Source organism: Hyperolius riggenbachi, chromosome 5 (assembly GCF_040937935.1).
Source record: "Hyperolius riggenbachi isolate aHypRig1 chromosome 5, aHypRig1.pri, whole genome shotgun sequence".
Lineage (NCBI taxonomy): Eukaryota > Metazoa > Chordata > Amphibia > Anura > Hyperoliidae > Hyperolius > Hyperolius riggenbachi.
In genome coordinates, this window is record NC_090650.1 from 198,929,986 (window position 1) to 198,955,080 (window position 25,095).

At 43.1% G+C, this 25,095-nt stretch overlaps 1 protein-coding gene across 1 annotated transcript in view; it reads left to right on the forward strand.

The window, feature by feature from the left end:
* Positions 1-25,095, forward strand: part of ITGA9 (integrin subunit alpha 9) — a 565,489-nt gene that overhangs the window by 64,051 nt on the left and 476,343 nt on the right. The window contains exons 2-3 of the mRNA XM_068236571.1: positions 3,061-3,188; positions 6,549-6,655. Coding sequence (XP_068092672.1) covers positions 3,061-3,188; positions 6,549-6,655 — 235 coding nt within the window. The remainder of the gene's footprint in view (positions 1-3,060; positions 3,189-6,548; positions 6,656-25,095) is intronic.

The following is a 25,095-nucleotide window of genomic DNA, read 5'->3' on the forward strand; positions in this document are numbered from 1 at the left end:
GAAGGCGATCGAAGAGGGCGGGGGGATGCCGCTGAGCAGCGGCTATCATGTAGCGAGCCCTGGGCTCACTACATGATATAGAAAAAAAAAATTTAAAAAAAACTGCCGCGCTGCCTCCTGGCGTATTTTTTTATACCGCCAGGAGGGTTAAACCAGGAGTCTCTGGTCCTTAAGGGGCTTGAGACTGCTGGTATGGAAGGGGTTAAAGCTATTATCTTAACAAATGTTATTGTTATGTGTATGGATTTACCGTGACAATGTAACATTTTATTGTGGTGTTGCCTTTCATAGCAAGCATAGAATAGGAGCAAGAACTTGGTTGTACATTTTGATAGCCTAACGCATAACTAACCAGCTAAATTTAGTCTATTGCCCATATAAAATTGATGTTAATATCAGGGCTGTGGAGTCGGAGTCAAGGAGTCGGAGCAATTTTTGGAAAAAATGCACCCTTTTCTAATAAATTTCGACTGTAATTAAAAGAGAAAATATGACAAATTGTTCTATTTTTTAGAAAATAGTCATCATAAATAGCTTTTATATATACAATGATAGCAGTGCTTAACGCACAAAAATGAAATAATCTAATAAAAAAACAGGTTATTTGTGCTGTTGCAATAAAGCAGTCAGTGTATTTTAACCTGACTGGCGGTTCATTTTTTTCCTGGATTTATGAGTCTAAAAGTGGTAAATTTTTTTCAAGTATTTGGAAACCTGCATGTAATAAAAAACTGGAACACACAATTGTTGAAATAATTACATTTATGAATAAACTTCAGAAATAGTGAAACTGTACAAATAAGGCGCCAAACTATGCAGTAGGTACATATATACCTAATGCACTTCCCACGTGTGGTATATTTTGAAACAGGGAATGGCACAGAGGGTGACATCACAATCTGGGCAGTAGAATCATGATTCCTTTCAAACTTTTTTTTTCCTTTGCCATCTGTCTTGCTGCAGCATATCACACACATCCTGGTTGGTGCATTTTTTGGGGGAGTGGGAGGAATATACTCCATGAAGTGACAGCCATTGAGGCGCGCCGGATAGACAATGTATAGAAGGCATGGCGCCCATCTCTGACATCTGCTGAGGTCTGGTGTTTCATGCAGATACTCTCACAAACTTTCCAGATGAAGTCTGCATGTCTTACTGGCCTGCTGTCACTACGTTTCTTGTAGAGGATGTAGGCATTCCACAGGATTTTTTTCAGGAGATGGCGAAAGATTTTTTTTATAATACTTTTTTTTTGCTTCTGTACTGCCGGATAAAAAGTCATTGCCTGGTCGGCTGTGTCCACACCACCCATTGTGCTGTTGTATTCCACCACGACCTGGGGCTTTTGGATGTGTTTACCACCTCTTGTTCTGGCACTGACATTCGAGGTGCTCAGAGACAGACATCCTTTTTGTCATGCCAGCAGAAAGCCAGCATTTTCCCCTTTTGCCAAGCCACAATGTCCCCCGTTTTAGTTTTTGCTTAGCAAACATAGTTGGCATTTCCTGCCTGTTAGGCCTAACCGTGCTGTAGGCATCTGTCTTATTCCTTATAAGAAATTCATACAGTTCAAGTGAACTATAAATATTACCCGTGGTCGCACTGTAGCCTTTGTTTAGAAAAGGCTCAACCAAAGAGAGCACAGAGGATGTTGCCACTCCGTAGTTGCTGAAACTGGGGTTGAATTTAGTACCTTTGCCGCTATACAGAATAATGTTCCAGATATATCCGGTTGCTAACTCGCATAGCATTAATGATTTCACACCAAAGCGGGACCTCTTAAATTCTAAGGATTGTATCCAACTCAGCCTCCCCTTATAGGCCATCAGACTTTCATTAACACTTGTGTCTCTCTGTGGTACATAAGTTCTTTCAAATGTCTTCAACAACCAGCTGATACACCTCCCATTTTTTTTTTTTAGTTTTGGCGCATGGTGGGTGTACTCCTCAAAAGTGTCATTATTGCTGAAGTGCAAAAACTTTATTATGAGGCGGAAATGGTATTCAGACATTAACGTTCCTAAAAAAGGGGTAGCAATAATTTTATTGGTAGACCAACACCATTCATGCAGGGACTTCCCCACCACCCCCTGCAGAATAATTAGACTAAAAAAAAAGCCACATGTCTTTTTTGGTGACCGGCTCCCATGTCCAACTCCTTGGAAAGTGCCCTTGTGGAGCAACCAGTTGTTGCCTGGCATAGTGTTTTGTCTCCTTCACTATTTTTTAAATAACCGCTTCATTGAGAAAGAACTGCAAATAAGACCGGGAATTGTGCTCGTAGTCTACCTTCAGGCAAAGCTCCCCAGTAAATGGGAAATGTGGGGGCGCTGGCAAAGCCTGACTAGTGTCAATGGAGTACCAAATGCACACGTCACTCACCTCAGTGATGGAGTCACTGACGCTCACGCGAGAGTAGTCAAATTCTAAGCAAAAATCAGTAACAGTAAGGTAGAGTAAGGCAAAAAATAGTCAAAATCCAGGCAAGAATCGGTAACAGTAATGCAAACTAAGGCAGATCAGCAGAAGCACTTAGATCAGTAGCAGTTGGGAAACAAATGGCTATATTGTATTGGATACAATTGCACTTGTAAATGTGTATCACTTGTATCCAATACAATATATAGTTGGGCCAATCACCTTTAAAATTTCCCGCACTGCCCCTGATGATGTCACAACGTCAAGCGGCACCACCACTGATTGGCCGCCAGGATCCAGGAAGCGGAAAGGAGATGGGGATCCCAGTGGCCGTCAGGAGGAGGAGAGGACTGGAGTCCCGCAGAGCAGCGATGATCGCCCAGGTAAGCTGCCAGGTCTTTTTTTTTAAGCGTGGCTTGGGGATACTGCTGAAATTTTAATGTTACTCCGAGTCACGCTTGGGATTACCGCCAGGGAGGTTAAAGATCAAATAGACATATCTGATTGCAACTGTATATCTGATGTGTACACAGAAATATTTTATATACGGTATAATAAATAACATCTCTGCTTATATAGTTATACATGTAAAAGTTTTGTTAAATTTTGAAAATTGAACACATGCTTTTCTTACTTTTTCAGGATACTGGTTGGAGCGCCAAAAGCAAATTCTACATTTAGCTCATCTATAAAGACGCCAGGGGCAGTTTATAAATGCAGAGTTCACAGCAATCCAGACAAGCAATGTACTGAACAGAACATCGGAAGAAGTGAGTGATATTGTGTATATGTATGAATTGTATAAAATAAACTTTAACATTTCCATGTACAGTATATATGTTATGGCCAAAACCAGAAATCGGCCAATTCTAGAATTGGCCGGCCGTTTCTAGAACTGGCCGATTTGACGTCGGCCAAAGTCCAAAATGCTGGGAATTTCTGACATTGGCCGGCCAGTTCTAGAAACGGCCAAAGTCCAAAACGCACAAATCCCAGAGCACCCCGGGTCCTGTCCAGCACCATGAATGGCACTCGGAACTTCCTCTCTGCTCTGAAAGATGCAGCATAATAATATTTTTAAAGAAAAGCATTTCTTAGTTACAGCTGATACAAATCCTGCAATAAATCGGCAGTGTGTCTACATCCTGCTTTCTTGGGAGCAGACATATTGATAACATCCTGTGCTTTTAAATTAGCTGCTCTGCTGTGGCAGTCAGGTGACACAGGGGAGAGATCAAATTACAGTGGTGATTAGTCACAGATGAAGGGGGATGCATGGCTGAGGGTGCTTTGCTGAGCACTTTGCATGGCCGGGGGGCTTTTCTGGGTGCTTTGCTGGGCACTTTGCATGGCTGTGGGTGCTTTGCTGGGGGGCTGTGCATGGCTGTGGGTGCTTTGCTGGGGGGCTGTGCATGGCTGCTTTGCTGGGGGGCTGTGCATGCCTTCGGGGAGGTGTCTTTGCTGGGTGCTTTGCATAAATGCAGGTGCTTTTCTGGGGGGCTGTTGGTGCTTTGCTGGGGGGCTGTGCATGGCTGTGGGTGCTTTGCTGGGGGGCTGTGCATGGCTGTGGGTGCTTTGCTGGGGGGCTATGCATGGCTGTGGGTGCTTTGCTGGGGGGCTATGCATGGCTGTGGGTGCTTTGCTGGGGGGCTATGCATGGCTGTGGGTGCTTTGCTGGGGGGCTATGCATGGCTGTGGCTGCTTTGCTGGGGGGCTATGCATGGCTGTGGGTGCTTTGCTGGGGGGCTATGCATGGCTGGGGGGTATTTGCTGGGTATTTAATGGCTGGAAATGCATGGTCGGGGGAAGGGGGGGGAGCTATGGGCTTTGCTGGGTGCCTTGCATAGCTGAGGGTGATTTGCTGGGCTGGGGGAGCTTTGCTGCAGACCTCCAATCAGGGCGACCAGAGAGGTGGAGAAAGGCAGAGCGGCGCAGCGCACTCGCTACCCGCCCGGACCCATACACTTCATATGCGAAGTGTTCAATGACGTCACGTCACTTCTGCATTGAAGTGTTCGGGTCCTGCGGGTCTCGCGTGAGCTGGTAGCTGCTATGCCTCTCTCTGCCTCGCTGGTGCGGTCGCCCTGATCGGAGGTCTGAGTAGCGGGGGAGGAGAGGGGGAGCTGAGATTTCTGGCGGTGGGGAGAGGAGAGCAGCTGGCCGGCAGTAAGGGGGACTTCGGGACTTGGCCGGCCGCGTGAAGTCACAACGCGTTCTGGCCGGCCAAAGTCCGATAATCACACTCATTTCTTACTTTGGCCGCATGAGCCGGCTACTTCGCATTCTGACCGGCCAGAACCCGAAGTGGCCAGACTTCGGGTTCTGGCCGTAACATATACATACAGCAGAAAATAATGGCCAGCCATGGAAACATATGAAGAGACTAAACACATTAGGAAGACAATAGGCTATGTGCTCCTAATGATAAGTTGATGCACTGTATGCGTCCATGTTGCATTATGCATGTTATAGGGCCAGACTTAGATCACATACAAGTACAGGGAAGCCTCTGCATGATGTATGTGACTATGCAAACTAAGACCTTTGCTTTTAACTTAGTTGTAGGGATTTGTGCAATTTTTTTTTCTTTATGTGTAAAGATTTGCATGCAAATATTCACACATAATTGCAAGACTGTTGTGGAAATGTGGCTGGAGACAGCTCCAGTGACAAGTAACTACTACAAACCTTAGTTCAGTCTCATATTTTTTAAATGCATATCATAAGGCGTTTACATTCATTTTAAAAGCATACAATAGTAAATATTTGGGGCATTGCAGGCTCATGCATTTGCAATGAACATATTTATTGCAAAGGGGGTTGCTGTAAACATTGGCTACATTTTTTTCTGTTAAGAGAAACTTAGTGGCCCTAGTTGTGGTCTAATATAGCTCAGGTGACAGTTACAAACTTGTGCCGCCTAATGACAGGCAATTTATATTCTAGTCAAAACAATGGTTGAGGCTACATTCACAGTGGTATGTTGTGGTGCGATGTAACCGCCGCATTGTGAGGGAGAATGCCGCATTGCATGGCATCACCTATGCAATGTTCACAGTGCGGTGTGGTTTAACGGCATGTGACATTCCAATGCACTGCATGCAGTGAATTACCTCAAAATGCGCACTTTAAAAGTGAAGCATACTTTTCATGACTGTATGCTTTACTGTATGTGACGCAACGCAGGGATAACATGCGGTGCAACTTTCCCATTTCCCTGTGTTCCTGCTTTTTACAGGGAAAGCAATGCAATGCCCACTGTGAACCCAGTGTTATTGCATGTTCAGCCAGTGAGAACCTTATTAAATCAGACCTACTAAGAAAAGTTTACTCAATATGGCTTCATGGGATGCTAAGAAATGTATGTGCATTTTAAGATTAAATAAGAAAATGTCTTAGCATAGGTGTAGTGTTTTCTTGACAGCGCCATATCCTAGTGTGTCTTATTTCTCTGTACTGTATTACAGAAGGGTGTTATTGTTATAGTGCAAAACAGAAGTTTGTCTTCTAAAACAGGTATTTGCGATTATTCAGATTGGAGTGAGCATATGATGTCTCCCACCATGCATCACTGCTGAATATGCAAATCATCCCTGATAGATAAACACACCTCCAGAACCGCTGGAATGCACTGATGTGTCAGCTTGTGGATATTACAGAGCCAGACTAATCCAACATGCATGTAGATAGTTTTGGATTGGTTGACCCTCATCAGTGCATGGCATAAATTAATATTGCTCAATTGGGTAGTGATTGCTATAGTGATTTTTTTTTTTAGTTCATATCTTCCCATTGCCTTTATGTAACAATTCATTCTAGCTTTCATATGGTGATTCAGATTCCTAATTCATTTGTTTGCATGCAGTATTTTGAACATATTTATCTAGATGAATATTTTTTGGAAGAAAAGTAGGAATTGTTTTTCTTTAGGTATAGTTATTTGAGTCTAGTTGAAAATATGCTTTGTCTCTCCAAAATAAAAAAATCAAGACGTTAAGACAGGAACAGTTTGTTCAAGTTATTTCCAGATTTAAATAATGCACTAAAAGGTCAGCCTTGCTAATGTCAGCTTTTAGTGACTCTGTACCAAGTTGTACCATCTGACCGTACCCTGCTCCTCCTCCTTGCAGGAAACAGTCGTGGGGAACCCTGTGGAAAGACATGTAAAGAAGACAGAGATGATGAGTGGATGGGGGTTACTCTGGCAAGGCAACCTAAGCCCAATGGCAGTGTCCTGGTAAGATTACATTAGCTTTTCATCAGTTCAGTGTGTTTATACTTTGTGTCAGTGGTTAAAGCAAACATGTCATTGACAAGTGTCTCCTGCATATTCTAACTGCTTTCCCCCACTTCACCTAAGCTTTAATATTTTCCCTAATGTTCTACATGGTACTTATCTCTCAGAGGTTATTTATAGCTAACAAAGGAATGACTACAAGCACATAATGCTGAAAAGAAAATAGGAAACAGTAAATTCGGGCGCCTGAGGCTAGTGGACAAATCGGGCGCCGCCATTCACTCCTATAATAAATATCGTTTAATGGGCGCCCGATAGGAAAAAAGGGCGCCGGAGAAAACTAACGTTTTAAAAGCGGCGCCCGGAGACTTAATGTTTTATTACTGTTTCTCATGATTACACATTATTTAATGATTTATACATTTTTAAATATTATTTTTAAACGAAAAACAGTACAATATTTTTTCCCAAACATTATTTTTAAACGAAAAACAGTACTTTTTTTTTTTTACATTATTTTTAAACGAAAAAACCAACAGGGGGGTCTTAGGTTTAGGCACCAACAGGGGGGTCTTAGGTTTAGGCACCAACAGGGGGTTTTAGGTTTAGGCACCAACAGGGGGGTCTTAGGTTTAGGCACCAACAGGGGGGTCTTAGGTTTAGGCACTAACAGGGGGGTCTAGGGGTTAGGGGTAGGTACAGGGAGGGTTACTTAGTAATTTTTTTTTTAAACGTTATTATACGTTTCACCATTTAAACGAAAGATTAACGTTTTTACAATTGCCGATTTAATGCACATTATTTAATGATTTATAACTTTAAAAACCATTAATTTTAAACGAAATACAGTACAATACAATTTTAAACGTTATCCATGATTATCGTTAAAAACCCGGCGCCCTTTTTTCCCAGCGCCCCTTTTTTACGTACGCAAGAAAATATGCTATTAAGAAGATAACTTCATGGTCACATGGCTGCAATGAGCTGATCCATAGCCTTCTCAGTTCTTCTAAAAAATATTAAAATGAGAATGAATGAAAGCCTGTTTTTGAAATACTCTTCTACCAGATATCCATCTTTATGGAGCTCTGTAATGAGAGCAGTGCCAACTTCCCTGGTGGCTTCTTCATCAGTCTCATTGTGCTAATTATTTTCATGTGTGTGCTCATTGCAACTTTCCTATTAAAGAGCATAGACTTGAATGGCATTGCTGTTCCCTTGCTGTTTAAAGAGACACTGAAGCAGAAAAAATATGATATAATAATTTGTATGTGTAGTACAGCTAAGAAATAAAACATTAGGACCAGAGACATAAGTCTAATATTGTTTCCAGTACAGGAAGAGTTAAGAAACTCCAGTTGTTATCTATGCAAAAGAGCCACTGATCTCCACGACTTTCAAAGTCTCAGAGAGCTCTGTCTTATGAATCTTATCTCAAGTGTCAGTCACTGTATTATTATTATTTTTTTCTGCAGAGGACAGTTCAAAAGTTCACTAGCCTGCTCTGTAAAATCATTTAGAATGCCGAGTAGTGTGTAAACTGAAAATATTAGCGAATGATGCAATGTTATAAAAAAAACCTATATAACTGAAAATAAAAATATGAGAATATTTTCTTTGCTACTGATGTTGCAGTAATTATCCATACTACACAATCAATAAATAATATTTTTTTTTTCCGCTTCAGTGTCTCTTTAACTTAGCACAAATTAACAATATTTATCTCAAAACTCGAGAACTCACAACCTATTGCTGTGCCAGGTAACTTATCCTGCCCACAAACCTTCTCCTAGCTGATGCCAAACGTTACCCTGCTCCCTCCCACCTGTCTAACTCAGATTGTGTTTGTATAAAATGCAAATATGTCACCAATTATTAAGTAGCACCATTAAAATCCTACTGTAAATGTAAAATAAAATGGGCCTGATCCAATTCACTTTTTCTATTAGGAGATATTTTTACATCTTACCAAAAATGCCTTTTAATCCACCAGCAAGCAAGAAAATGCTCAGAATAATGTTGACAGTGCTGAAAAGTTATTTGAAAAAGAGATAAAAAATTATCTACTAGGAGAAAACCTAGGAGAAAAAGCCCATTATCTTTTTGACTTATAAATATGTTATGTTGTGCTGTATCTAATGATAGCACAGTTGCCTGAAACAGTAAAGGGGCCCATACACTCAGCCGATTTTCTGGCCGACCGATCGATCCCGATCGATCGATCGATTGATCGTTTGCAAATCGGTTGGCCAATCGACCGATCGATGGCCGATTTCGATCGATTTCGATTGATTTCCGTCGACCAGGCAGGATGGAAAATTTAGGTCGATCTGATGAGATTGCTTATCAGTTTGCATTGGCCTTAATGGAAATCTGATGGCAAAAAAATGCCATCAGATCGAATTTCAATAGATTTTAAACTGAAATCTATTGGAATTCTATCCTGGTAAAAAATGTTCTAAAAACGCATCAGATAGATCATCAGATGCATTTCTTATCTATCTGCTGCCAATCTGACGAGTGTATGGGCACCTTTAGGTTTAAACTTGTTGTGGTCTACGTGTTTTCAAAGTTTTGAACTAGACATTGTATTTGCCACGTACTATCGCTATTCATTAAACTTAACTTTTTTAAAGGGGTTCTTAAAAAAAAATGTTAAAAAATGTGACAGATGACAGGTTTTGGGCCAGTCCATCTTTTTAAGGGGGATTCTCAGGGCTTTGTTTTCAACAGCATTTCCTGAACAGCAGTTTAACTGCCAAAATAGCAACATACCAGCCGGCCTCCCTAATCACTTGCACACTATTATGTCAGTTAGATTTTGCAACTATTGTTCAGGAAATGCTGTTGAAAACAAAGAAAGCCCTGAGAATCCCCCTTAAAAAGATGGACTGGCCCAAAACCTGTCATCTGTCACATTTTTTAACTGCCTACTTTTTTCACGAAAGAACCCCTTTAAGTACACTTGTGCTATCTGTTAATACTAGCCTTGCTTTCTCACATTCCTGTGCACGGCTAGAGATTGTTCACTTATGTAATGTAAACATTGGTGTCAGCAGGAGAGGGCACATAGTCTGTATGGGGTTGACCTCTTTAATAACACTCATCAGAGAAAGTATAAAATGTCATCCCCATGCTACCTATGCATTCCTATGCCATTTGCTGGATTACTGCTATATTCTCCTAGGATTTGTAGTATTATGTTCTGTTTCCATCTCATGGAAATCCAGTTTTAACTTGGCATTCAGCTGCTTTTTTTCACTTCCATTTGAACAGTTGAATGTAAACCTTTATAAATGTTTTGACTTTAAATTAGAATGAGGAAAGATTAGAACTTTATAGGTTTGTGTGGAACCCCACTGGGGAGATTTCCCCTCTCCCCAACAGTGAGAATAAAACATGTGGAATTTCAGATTCTGTATAATACCATGCCTGATGAAGTGTACTCATGTGTGTCATTTGCCCTGCTTCCATCACCATCACACAAGGAAGTCCTGTGAGCAGAACTTCCTGTTTCAGATTTCTGAAGTCACTACAGACACAAGTTCCCAGCATAGATTTCACTAGGAGTCCAGGAACACTGACACCGACTCCTTGCGCTCTAAAAAAACACAGAGGTCTAATTCTGGGAACACACAATGTTTCTGACCTCTCAGATCTGTTTCAGATTGATAAAGGGATCAATTTTGTGATGCTATCATCAAAAATCGATTTCTTTATCGCTCTGGAGCAGTTTAAACATGTACACACGATAAAACTTGCTGTCAGATTATCCATCAATCTGACGAGAAATTGCAACTGCTGGAAAGGTGCCCCCTGCAGCCACACTGTAATCACTTGTGAGATAATGCCCAACATATGGGTTTTTGGCAATGGGGATTACTACAAGGGGGGGAGGGAGGAGCGTTGACATGGGGGCATCAAAGTGTCCCTGGGGGGCCCAATGATTTGTAGTTAAGCCCCTTGTGAGAAATGCTTGTAAGGAAGGGACAAGAGGAAATAGGGTCACTGTGATGGTCTGGAAGTTGCTGAGAAAGAAATAGCTATGAATCCAGACAATGCATCAGTAGTGCTCATCTTTCTTAATTCAAAACGCTGTGGCTGCAGTTCAGCTTAAGTTTTGTTTTTCAATACATTTTCTGGAAAAAAAGTCTACTTTTTCTGATTTACAGCTGAAGATAGGTTGAAACTAAAAGAGTAGTACTGATGTAAAAACATTTATAGCATGGTTTCATCATGAATATGATTAAATGATTATGATTAAGGGTAAGAACACACTAGGCAGAATCGCATATGCGTTTTCCACTGTGTGCTATGGAAAACACATATGCGATTCTGCCTAGTGTGTTTCTACTGGAAGCAGAAAAGGCCCAGGAGCACAAATATGGGCCAGACGTGAGTACAAGGTGTGCCTCAGTCTCACCCTTGTGAGACAGTAGATTCCACAAAGGACCGGCACCACAACGAGGTATTATAGCTCTAATGCTTTATTAGCTCATGCATGGAAGCAACTACAGACTGCTGTTTCGGCCATACGTGGCCTTTGTCAAGTTGCACAAGAAGCAATGCTTCTTGTGCAACTTGACAAAGGCCACGTAGCCGAAACAGCAGTCTGTCGTTGCTTCCATGGCATGAGCTAATAAAGTATTAGAGCTATAATACCTCGTTGTGGTGCCGGTCCTTTGTGGAATCTACTAGTGTGTTTCTATTCTAAATGCGAGGTAACAGGTAGCATGCGGATTGCACTCTTGCCTTGCAGATCGAGGGTTTCCTTCCACATCCCCAAAACATACAGTTCATTTAGTTTGTGTCCCTCCAAAACCTGCTTAATGCTAGGTACACGCCATACAATTTTTTGGCAGATTTATCTGCCAGATCGATTATTTCCAACATGTTCGAACTAAATTTCGAACGATTTTTCAATTTTCTGATCTTTTTTTTAATCAGGTACATACATAAAAGCAGAACTCCACAGCTTTCGCTAGTAGCACCTCAATTTAACAGGGGTGCTTATGTTGGTGTCTAAATCTCCCTGGCAACAATCGTGCCCAAATTTCCCATTTCCAGAGTGTGAGTTATTTTAATGGATGGCAAAAAGACACAAAAACTTTAAAGAATGATAAGCATTGATACTAGGAATGATTTAGAATGATTTAGTGAAAAGCAAAATTGTACCGCAGTGAGCAGTGGGTTTGGGCTGTGAACGCAAGGTTAAGCTCAGCATGGCTGCTGCCTCCCTTTCAAAGCATGCCAAGCTGCTCCAGATTTTTACACTTCTGCCTCCTAAACCGGAACTTCTGCTGAGAAAGTGGAAGTGGAAGAAGCTAGAGAGCACATCGGAAGGAAGGCGTCGGCCAAGGGGAGTTAACCCTTGCATACACAGCCATTCCCCCCCCCCCCCCCACACACACACACGCACTGGCACTCACTCTGGGACAACTCAACCACACTTTTCACAAAATCATCCTCATTCATCCTTGGTTAGTACAAAAAAGCTTTCCAGTTCTCTGCTAATCAGCATGCTCTGTTCTGTGAGGGAGCTGCTAGCACCTTCGGTGGTACATAACAGTAGCAATTGGGTATGATTTCACAGCATGTATGATCTCCTTTGAGTTGCCTGTTGATATGGGGAGCACCTGTACACACCTTGAAAGGGGCCCTGAAACAATCTCAAATAATTGCTTCAAGCAGACTAATATAAAATTGTAATGCTGGGGGGGTCATACTTTCTGACTATCCAGCACAGCAAGGCTAAGAGCTGGATAATGGAAGAGGCTACACAAGCTGCACAGAGCAACTGCAGCTCTGGGCTTCTGGTAAGATGAAATGGCAGCGCAGTGCGATGTTGTGCTGCTCTTGCAATAGCAAACATTCAGACAGATACTAGACAGACTGGAGTGAGGTAGCCAATAGCAACCACAGCAATGGCTACCTCGCAAGGACAGGACTAGGAACACAGAATCGTCAGGCAATAGCAGAGTCAACACAGCAGGCAAGAGAAGGAACACAGATAAATATACAATAGATATGATTTCCTAGTAAATTACACTTTACAGGTATCAATGAAACTACAATGACTGACTAACTGGAGTAAAAATATATATATGGCGAGTTCTACCATATAAAATGTAGCTCAAGATGCTACAAACTGATTAGTGAAACACAGGATATCAACAGAAGAAAATAACAAACGCTGACTAACATATGTATATATCGGCGATGAACCAATATATAACACAAGCAAGGAACACTGGCTAGGATCTGGAACAATACAGCGAACAAGGCTAGATAATACAAAATCTCTATACTAGAAGGAGTACGTATATATGTCCCCGTGGGAAATATATAATCGTAGCTCCACAGGATATCTGAACTAAGACAAGGAATATATTTTGCAATATCAAGGGACCCAGTAACAGCCTAGACAGAGCTGAAACTATGACGGGCAGAGCATGCTTGCAGGAAGCAACCCTTTATACTGAGGTCATCCAATGAGGGCAGAGATGCAAATCTCCACACAGGTGAATGGTAATCAGTCACAAGCTGACAGCCAGAAAAGGCAGACAAAACTATGCAACCTGCATGAAAGTAACTGCAACTCAGCAGCAACAGACAATGTTTGAATTTATAACAGCATCCCAAGCTGCCCAGAACTGCAGAGGAATTGCAAATGTGACTCACTGCAAATGCACAACCGAATGCAGACCGACGCGCGGAACTGTCCATTTATGGCTCCACCTGCAATGGACAGAACATGCCACAGGAGGAATCCTAACAAAAATTCTGTACAAGTCTTTAACTACTGCTTATAATATCAGCTCCATATACCCTTATAAAATAACAGGTTGCTGTCTACTAATAAAATATGCATAGTTCAATAGTTCAGTTAGTTCAGTTCCTGAGTAAGTGGTCTACTTTCATGGTGACAGATACCTCAAACATGTCATGTATTCTTGTAAATACCAGGATCCTGAATTATGCTAATTATATAGAGAAAGGAAAAAAAGGAACACCACATAGTTATTTGTGAGCTTGGCACAGTACATACACATGTCTGTCTCATGATGTCAAATGTCACGGTTGTCCTTTAAGGTTAGGAGGGGGGCATGGAGGGTGCGTTTACAGGGACAGTTAGGGTTAGGTGGGGGTTGGGGTTGGTTAAGAATAGGTTAAGAATAGGCACCAGTAGTGAGAGGGCTCAGTGTGAGAATAGGCTTACGTTTAGCTATAGTAAAATATTTGTGTTTAATGCTGATATTTTACTATCGTTTTTACCCTTTAATAGTAAAATATCTGTAAATGTACAGATAATATACTACCAGGATTACTGCGCCCCCAAGTTCCTGGGCGCCCTTTTTTGACATGCGTGGTACTTGGACCTACAGACTCATTGAGCCTGGTGCAAAGTCATTGCAGTTATGTGTGGTGCCATCTGCACTTATTACAATGGGGTACTGCAGCTTACAGTCAAACGATGTGCAATGAAGCAAACAGCCACCTGGTTGGTTGAGGTTGTCACACCCTAGCGGCTCCTCTAGAACCCGGTTGTCAGGAGGCTTGGACGAGAGAAACAAAAGTGGAAAGAAGGAGCACTCCATAGTGTGATAACATTTTATTAAGGAAGATGCACAATAAAACATGCACTTACTATGTTATCATAAAAAACAAGCATGTAGCTGGGTATATAGTCATTCAGTGTTTCCCGGGTGGGTGCAGTTCTAAACTGCCGTGGCCATCGACAGTGATTGGATCAGATGGAAATGGATTCTGGGTGCCCCTACCGTCGGTCTCTTGTGTGCTGGTAACATTGCGACGGGTTTCGGCGTTCCACGCCTTTGTCAGGTGACCTGCGGTTTAAAGTGTGCTCAATTTAAAGGGAACCTTAACTGTGAGGGATATGGCTTTTTTCTATTAAACAACACCAGTTGCCTGACAGCCCTGCAGATCTCTTTAGCTGTAGTAGTGGCTCAATCACACACCTGAAACAAGCATGCAGCTAATTCAGTCTGACTTCAGTCAGAGCACGTGATCTGCATGCTTGTTCAGGGGCTGTAGCTAAAAGTATTAGAGACACAGGGTCAGCAGAAGAGTCAGACAACTGGTATTATTTAAAAAGGAAACATCCATATCCGTCTCAGTTTAGGTTCCCTTTAAAGAAAAAAAAGTTGTTATGTTTCCCTCCCATGTGAACAAATGTATCATGATTTAGTACTGTAAGTGCTGCAGCAGGCTGAGCTAACTGGCTAAGTAACTGTCAATTAAATGACCTCTGCCACAAAAATCTTAAAATTTAAAATACACGTAAATGTATGAGCCTTAGATGAGAAAAGTAATGTATGGCTCATTTTACTCTGGAAGAAATGTACTTCTTATTTGTTTGTGTTTTAAATTTGAAGATTCCTCTTCAAGAAGCTTTCCATGGTCCTGAATATGTCCAGCGTCTTGGAACACAGATAAAAAAAATGTGGTATTCCAATTACATGCATAGATGAAAGCATTTGTGTGATTTTGTTGTTGAATTAACTGAGTGATGCATCATATCTTTACAGCCACCTCTCACGCATGGCTTTGGTTCGGGTTAAAGGTGCATACACACGCACTACATAAGCCAACGATAGGTCCGTCAGACCCTCCTGCTGGGCGGGCGTTCCAGCGACAGTAGTGCGTGTGTACGCACTGTCGGCAGACTGATAAGGCTGTTCCTGAATGATCCGCTCAGCGGACCCGCACTACGGACCCGTTGTTGGCTTCCGTAGTACGTGTGTACGCACCTTAAGACCCACACAGAGCGGGTCTTTATTGGTAATGCCTGGTGGAGCTGTGTCTTTGTTATTTAAAATACAATGCAAATACACTTTTCTTTGGCTTAGCTATTCTTTTTATTAACTACTTACTAGTTAAATAAAAACATTTGTTTTGGCCTCTGCCCTTAAAGAGGCCTGTTCCCATCAGAATGTGAGGGCACACGTTTGAGATGGTGGGGCAGAATGTCGTCCTCCTCTATCTTTAGGGCACTACTCTCACTTTTGAAAGGCACGGTGCTGTTTGTGCAAACCCTTTTGCCCAGTGATAGGACCAATGACTTGTGGTGCTGAAATTAGGGCAATCAGATAAATACTCTTACTGCAACTAATGTATATAAGGGTCCCCTGAAACTCCAACCTAATACATTTGACTACTGTGTAAAAATTGTAGTTGTTAAAACACAGGTTTGGTAACATGTTGTTATCTGACTGTAACTTGCTAGAAGCTATCAGTTTCCTTCTCAGTAACCCCGTCTTCATCAGCAGTTGTGACTGCAACCTGGTTCCAGTTGAAGCCTTCTCTGCATGTTGATTGCAATCAGGCTTCTGTACTGTTGACTGCAATTTTGCTAGCTTGCTTGAGGAGTTTTTAAGAGGAGGTCCATCATCAGCCCTCTGAATGGCCCAGTCTGTAACTAAGTCTAAGGAGGAGCTGGCTACAGGAAGTTAGTTGAATGAAAGCACATGAAGAGCATGGACCTCCATCTGAAGACCAATCAAACAACCTTACAAGGGGGCAATAAACAGGATAGGAGCCAGGCTGCAATCCACATGATACGGAAACAAGCAACAAGAGCTACTGCAATAATGTCTGCTTATGGAGATGGAGTCCTGGAGAAGAAGCCTGAAGAGTGAGCTCAGGCATAGCTGTGCTGCTGTGTCCCTAATCCATGTATGGCAGGGGATTGAAAACTTTGATGGATTACCAGCTGAAAAACAATTTATGTGCAAATTTCACAAATGTGTTAATTTATACAATTAATTAGGTCTTAGCTGACACAAAACTTTGCTCATAGTTGTTAAAGAGATAAAGTGAAATCAGCCATCAATTCCTTAAAATAGGATTTAAAAAAATTCATAGCATGAGAGAAGTTTGCTGAATCAACCCCAGTTTATTTACCAAAAGCTGTCACTAAACAACAACAACAACAAATAACATTTGTAGAGCGCTTTTCTCCCATAGGACTCAAAGCGCATAAGCATGGCTCAGACCATTGTGGTACAGAGGAAGAATTTTATAAATCTGGAAATGCCAAGCTAAACAGGTGGCTTTTCAGTCTGTATTTGAATAGCTCCAGGGATGGTGCTGTCTTTACTGGGTGTGGCAGGGAGTTCCAAAGAGTAGGGGCAGCATGACAGAAGGCTCTATCTCCAGATTTTTTGAGGTGCACTCTGGGAGTGACCAAGTTTATAGAACTTGCTGATCTGAGGTTGTGAGAGGTGTGGTGCAGCTTCAGCAAGTCCTTCATGTATCCAGGGCCCAGATTGTGCAGGGATTTGAATGTCAGCAGTCCAATCTTGAAGAGTATTCTCCATTCTACTGGTAGCCAGTGCAGTGAGCGAAGGATCTGTGTAATGTGACAGTGGCGAGGCTGGTTTGCTAGCAATCTGGCAGCAGCATTCTGCACTAATTGCAGGCGACGCAGGTCCTTTTTGGGGAGGCCAGCATAAAGGGCATTGCAGTAATCCAGCCGTGATGTGATGAAGGCGTGAACTAGGGTTGGAAGATCCTCTGGGGAAATCAGATGTTTAATCTTTGCAATGTTCTTCAGATGAAAGATCTAAAGATCTGTTCCCATCAGAATCTAAAGATCTTTCTGTGAACCAATTTCTATGAATTGAGTGTAGATGTCCAGTTATTTGAAGAAAAGAGAAGGGGAGAGAAATGAGGGGTCCCAGGTTCACCTTATCTTGTTATATTGAAGGTGGTTGTTTGGTAGGGGAAGCAATAGCAGTGGCATAGCAATGGGGATGTAGAGGTTGTGGCCATACTGAAGCCCCTGGACCAGAGAGGCCCACTAGGGGCCCTTCCTCAACCACAGTATTAGTTCTTCAATGGTGCTATGCTGGTAATAATCAATTCTATATATGCTTTGAATAGTGATAATCCTTCACAAACTGTTCCCCTCATCTGCTTGTACGTCTCATACTGTGAATGTTCTTGGCAGGATTTTGTTGCGGCTTATGAATTATGTATAGAATGCTTGGGATGGCCCAATATGAAACATGCAATGGGACTCAGTGCTTCTTAGCTACGCCACTGAGCAATAGTAATTACAAATTAACTTCAACCTGTTAGATCACTGATCATTTATTTTCTCTCATGCAAGGTTAGCTTAGGGATGTCATACATTGTTGCACTGGGTCATGTTGAACTGCTATTTGTCCATAGCCTGTCTTTATCAGTAAGACTACAAGAGTCTTTGCTTTTGCTTCTGCTGTCATTTTTCCTCACAGATGACAGGTAAAATACAACAAAAATGGAAACAGAATGCAGGCACTAGAGAACAGCTTATACTGTACATACTATAGGCAGCAGAGATCAGCACACTGTAGCTAGCACGCCGAAAAATATGAGGGTTACGTTGTGCCGTACCGAAAAATGGGTGTGGCAATGGACCAGAATGTGGGTGTGGTCACGGGTGGAGACAAATTTACATGAACTTAGCAATGGTGGGGCATTAGATTAGGACAGTGGTGGCGAGCCTTTTGGAGGCCGAGTGCCCAAACTGCAACCCAAAAGTCACTTATCTATCGCAAAGTGGCAACAGCATTTTAAACTAAATACTGTACAAATGTTTTAACTCATACATGAACATTATGGAAAAACAATTTCATCCATCCTACTCCTGAAAAAATGTATTCATTTTTTTTTAGAACCTCCCAGTTTTATTTTGTTTTAAAAAACTAAAAAAAAGTAGGTTTAATGCTATTGTCTCATATGATGATGATTCAGCTTTTCCCATAGTCTCGCAGTTAGCAATCATGTGAGCCCCAACACGACAAATTCAGCAATCATGAGGCCCCCAACAAGACAAATTCAGCAATCATGAGGCCCCCAGCAAGACAAATTCAGCAATCTTGAGGCCCCCAACAAGACAAATTCAGCAGTCATGAGGCACATAAATAGACAGCATTTCACATAAATAGGCAGAATGCCCCCTTAATATGGTAGACACCTCTCACCTGGCTTCTGAATTCTCCTCAACTGGCTGCTGTGCCTGGCAATACTGTTTTTGGCTGGATTGGGGATGATGTGTGGGCTGAAAGGCCTGGCAGTGATGCTGTGGCCTGGCTGGCGGTGATGCTGTGGCCTAGCTGGCGGTGATGCTGTGGCCAGGCTGGCGGTGATGCTGTGGCTGGGTTGGCTGGCGGTGATGCTGTGGTCGGGTTGGCTGGCGGTGATGCTGTGGCTGATGCTGTGGCTGAGTTGGCTGGCGGTGATGCTGTGACCTGGCTGGCGGTAATGCTGGGCTGTGCTTGGCTGGTTGAAGTAAATGCTGGCCTGACTGGTGGTGATGCTGTGGCCTTTTTTACAGTGATTCTGGGCTGGTTGGCTGGTGGTAATGCTTGGCTGGCTGGCCTGGATAGTTTAGGTAGTGACAGGTGCCCCCTAGTTAAGGTAGCGCCAGGAGTCCCCCAGTGTAGTTAGTGACAGGAGCCCCCCAGTACAGGTGGTGACAGGAGCCCCCCCCAGCTCATTTACTGACAGGAGCCCCCCCCCCAGTGTATGTAGTGACAGGTGCCCCCAGTTCAGGTAGTGACAGACACCCCCCAGTGTATGTAGTGACAGGAGCCCCCAGTTTAGGTAGAGACAGGAGCCCCCCAGTTTAGATAGTGACAGGCGCCCCCCAGTTTAGGTAATGAGTGACAGGGACCCCCAGTTTAAGTAGCGAGTGACAGGGACCCCCAGGTTAGGTAGTGAGTGACAGGGACCCCCAGGTTAGGTAGTGAGTGACAGGCGCCCCCCAGGTTAGGTAGTGAGTGACAGGGGCCCCCCAGGTTAGGCAGTGAGTGACTGGGACCCCCAGTTAGGTAATGAGTGACAGGCGCCCCTAGGTTAGGTAGTGACAGGAATCCCCAGTTAGATAGTGAGTGACAGGCGCCCGCACTAGTGGTCGCCCGCTGATTGAGGTCTGACGCTGCTGGCTGTCTGGCAGCAGGCGTCCAGAGGGGGACAGCAGGGCTGCCAGGGCACCCCTAGAAATAGATTGGGTCCAAAATTCAAAAAGGAGAATCGCACACCACTGGAGAGGTGCTGGACCATTGGGAACAGTGACAAAAATCAAAAAGGTCCGCACACTCACGTGATCCAAGATCAAGGTTTATTCAACCAACGTGACACAAGTCCACTCCATACACCGACGACTCGTTTCGGGGCCCCCCAGGACATGTTGGGGGCATGGGCCCCCCTAAAATAGACTAGCGACACCCCTGTGAATTGCCCTTTACCATTGTAGGCTAAACTGCCACTGTGCTATCCGTATAAGTGGTATGGTGTGGAATTTTCCACAACAGACTGCAATGGACATATGTGAAAGGGACCATAAGAAAGCTGAGGGACCTTGTGCGTGTCTGATTGTAGGCTACAGTCCAGCTGGAAAGATAAGAAAAAAAACAAAAAAAAAACATATAACTGGGTTGCGATTAAAATTAAACTAGCAGGGCAAGATCCTGAATCTTCCAGAGGCCAATTCTTTGTGATTTTGATGACAACAAGAGACATTACTTTAGGTGACAGTAAAAAAATGCTTTTTGGTGCTCAAAAATACTCAAAACTGCAAATTGGTAAGTCTCCAAAGAGAAAACAGAAAATGCTGTATTGCATATGAGCCAGTGCCACTGTCTGGTTACATTATTCAGCTCATGGGGTCCTGGTATAGTTGAGGTTGGGCAGATTCCTCACCAGTGTACATGCAAAAAAGGTGCCCGGAGATAGCCGCTAGTAAAATTACCATTATTCTACTATTAGGTTCTATGTACAGTAGGTACCTGTAACGATCGGTGAGCACAGAGAGGATCTGATTACCGGTGATCTGCAGTATCATGGGGAATACAGATGTATACCAGATTATATGTGATCTGCAGTATCACCGATAATCCGATATACTAGCTAACCTCTGTTCACCTGAGTAGAGTGTAGTGTTTGGTGTAACAGTAACACAGAGGACTAAGCCTCAGTGCAGCAAGGAGTACGGCACAGATCCCTCCCGCAGACCTGAGCTCTCCAAGACGGGAGGAGTCAAACTGACAGTAGGAAGGCAGAACTGAAAGTGACACTCTGGAGGAGGTGTCACTGACAGGACGGGGAACCGCCTCCAACAGTGAGGTCGGTTCTCGAGGTCGGACAAGCCAGGTCGTACACACACGGACAGATAAGGTACAGTATCGTAAAGCAAAGGCGGAGTCTAAGGACGAGCCGGGGTTCGGCAACAGAGTATCAGAAATATCGAGGTACAGGATCAAAGTTTCAAGAGGATAGTCAGGCAGGCAAATAGGTCATAACAGATAATCACAATCAAACTAGTACTTTAGCTATCAAAAGAATCTAGCTAAGTGTAGGATTACAGCTCCAGCTGGTCCCGGCACACTTGCGGATCTGACTACGGATCTGGGTGCTTCCACATGTGTGATCGCAACGCCAGACAAAAAGCAAGTGAACAGCCCGCAGTATATATGCACAGAGGCCTCTAGAGCACCTCCCTAAGTGCTGGACCAATCAGGAGAGGAACCAGGGTCAGCTGACCAACCTGGTCAGCTGACTCCCTTCTGGCTGGCATATCTGCTCTGCCTCAGTGCGCGCGCGCGCGTCACTCTTGAACCAGAGGGACTACGTGTCCCAGCCACACCAGCCCCGCTCTGCGGAACTTCCACGGCGGGGCCATGCGCGCTAACCGCCGCGTCTGATGCGGCGGTTTCTCCGTGCTCCACAACGGGGACAGCCGCCTCATGCTGGGAGGAGGTGGCTGCCTCCCAGTGTGTGTGGCCGCTGAGCGCGGAAAGAGCCGCCAGGCGCTGACTCATGGCGGCGGCTCTTTCGCGTTTTCTCACAGTACCATAGTAAAATATTGGTAATCTTAACTGACCCCCCCCCCTTCTGATGCCTGACTTTAATTGACGCCCCCTTCACATGCCTAACCATAACAAACCCTCCGCCAATGCCTAGCCCTAACCGTCCCCCCTATCGATATCTGCGCCACCTTTGCTATATTATCAGGTGCTGGGGAGGTTTTGGCATCTCCGGCACTTACATTTCCAGCTTCGTCCTCACCATCGGTGATTGGTGAGACATCTGCAGTACTTATCTGTGGTTATCTTGGGGAGAATAAACATCTCTTTGAGTGCTTTAAGGTTAAGGAACTGTGGTAATTTCTCTTAATGCTGGGATAGGAGTAAATGAGTAACACTATTGAGACAAAGGAAAGAAGAAATACAGTGTAAGGTGAAAAACAGAAAAGCCATTTGATTAATAGTTCATTTATTTAGAAACCATGGGTGTAGACAGTACAGTAACATCCCAGAATCCTGATTCACACATTCCTGGGGTCACTCACATCTGCTATATACAGTATGTGCTATGTGTATAGAAGCATACGTAACACTAAGATTACTTGGAAACTAAGAGCTTGTTCAAGTTTGCATCTATCCTAGACACTCAAATATACTTTGAATTAAAGCCAAATGAAATCAGAATAAATTATACATACATACATACTGAATTAGCTGACTGGCCAGTTTTGTCGAGTACCGTAGAAATATGGAATCTGATTTACTTTGAAAAATTGTTCCTTTTCCAAACCCTCTAATTTTCATTGTTTAAATTCCCTGCTGATTGATAAACAGTGGTAATCCAAAGCAAACATATAAGGTCAGTGTGAGCTTGCTTTTTAGCTATATTCATCTCACACAATGCCTTTATTATCATGGAAATAAATACCTCCCTTTGTAATCAGTGATTTGCAGAAGTAGTTCTGCAAATCATACCGTTAGTTATATAATTTGGCTAAACAATGATCATCCACTGAGATAAAATGAAAAATAAAAACACATTCAGAACGCCCAGTTTATGCACAGAAATCACAAAATCCACAAAAATGGAACCTAATTGTCTTTAAAAAGGGGGAAAAATTCCCAACTCTTTATATAGGAATTGAAGGTATTCATTTTGAGGTCATATTAAAATAACCAATAGGCATTTTTATAAAGTATCTCAGTATGGAAAAAATGTATGTTGTGGTCAGAGCAGCCTCACGTCTGGGTTATTTTGACAGATACATAATATCAATCCTAATTTTTTGGGTTATGGTGACACATTGTCCATTTTCACATATGATCTTATCACCTGGAGTCATAAAGCCCAGTAGTATTTCCATTGCTACAGAGCAACCTCACACCTGGAATCATAGACTCCCGTGTTATCACCCAAAAATTTGCTTTATGGTGCCCATACACGGTACAATAAAAACGTTTGAACTTCACATTTATTTGACCAAAACTATTGAATCGAATGAAAGTCGAAAATAATGTTTGTTTTTTTTCGATCAAAAAATGTAAACGATTATCCCATTTTTTTTCGATAAAATTCCAACCGGACATGTTGGAAATGTTTTTATGTTCAATCTAACAGAATGATTGAACACATTATCTAATTCAGCCTTTCTCAACCTTTTTACCCCGGGGGGAACCCTGCAAATAACTTTTGGATCTCACGAAACCCCTTCAAACAATTTTTTTTTTATCCCCTGCATTTATTTTGCATGAGGCATGGTCTTTAACCACTTGAGGACCCAGCCTTTACCCCCCCCCCCCCCTTAAGGACCAGCGCTGTTTTTTATGATCTGTGCTGGGTGGGCTCTGCAGCCCCCAGCACAGATCAGGTTGCATGCAGAGCGATCAGATCGCCCCCCTTTTTTGCCCCCTATGGGGATGATGTGCAGGGGGGGGGGTCTGATCGCTCCTGCTGGATTGTTGCGGGGGGGGGGGCACCTCAAAGCCCCCCTCCGCGGCAAAATTCCCCTCTCCCTCTCCTCCCTGTCCCCCCTGGTTATCGGGGCTGCACAGGACGCTATCCGTCCTGTTCAGCCTGTGACAGGATGTCCTCTGTCACATGGCGGCGATCCCCCACCGCTGATTGGCCGGGGATCACCGATCTGCCTTACGGCGCTGCTGCGCAGCAGCGCCGTTCAATGTAAACAAAGGAGACAAACGTGTCCTGCGTTTACATTTAGTCTGCGAGCCGCTATCAGCAGCTTGCAGGCTATTCACGGAGACCCGCTCCGTGATCTAACAGGAAACTTTTCTGATTAATTAGGGAGACACCTGGCGACGCAGATCTGCGTCGCTGGTCCTCCAGCTACCACTTTGCCGCCGCACGGTATGAGTGTGCGGTCGGCAAGTGGTTAAAAGTAGGTGAGGCTGTTTATTTTACTACCCCCTACTACACTGCCACTTACTATACTGTATCTTTATCCTACCCCTGCAGAGTACTTAATGAACCCTGGGATTCCAGAGAACCCTGGTTGAGAAAACCTGATCTAATTGAAAAAATTGTACCATGTATGGGCACCATTATGGTGGCCATACATGGTACAATAAAAACGTTTGATTATCCCATTTATTCGATCTAAATGATCGAATCGAATGAAAGTTGAAAAAAAATTTTTTACCGATCAAGAAATTCGAACGATTATCGCGTTTTTTCGAGAAAAATCAGATCGGACATGCTGGAAAAATATTTATATTCGATCTAAAGGAATAATTGAACTAAATTATCTAATAGAAAAAAAATGAAAAATTGTACCATGTATGGCCACCCTTAGAGTCATCTATGTGAAGCCAAAAGCATTCTCTTCAGACCTAGTGCCAAACTTGGAATCAGTGCTATTATTTTCATCCATATGCATACTACAACTAGGCACTGCCTGCATTTTCCTCACCTTTCCCCCCATTCTCATGGTGGAGCCCCTATCTTAGGAAACTTCCATTCATTTTTTGAAACCATGCACTGCATTTGTCAATGCCAGTTCTAAGGCTGGGTTCCCGGCCAGCGGGAGCAGACAGTGTGCAGTGTCCGCTCCGGTGGTCTGTTGTGGTTTTAGTCTGGAGCAGATGCGTTTCCACTATAGGTTTCTAGGGAAATACATCCACAGTCCTGGAATTATTGTGCAGTTTTGTGTTTCACTTACTGACAAGTGTGAATAGACTGACAGGTGTAAACAGATCTTATAATTATCACAGGATCCTTTAACATGTCTGTTTTTCCCATGCAGAAATGCTCTGTTTTTTGTTTGGGGCCTAGTTCTCATTTTCTACAGCAAAAAAAAAAAACCTTTTCCCCAGTGATCCATCATTTGGTATATTACAGTGATCCAAGTAAATTACTAGGATGGCTTTCATTAAAGTATACTTCAATGTTATACAAGTTTTCCATGAGAAGGGCGCCTCATGCTTTATTATACTTTCTCATGTATCTGTCCTTCTGTCTGTGATGGATTTACCTACTCCACCCTCTACTGGCTAATTAAATGTTCATATTCATATGACTTTAAAGTGGAACTACAGTTTTTCAGCTAACAATGCAAACAGCTACACCACCATTTAGGGTAAAAGCAAAAAAAGCCATCAGTAAAAGCAAGA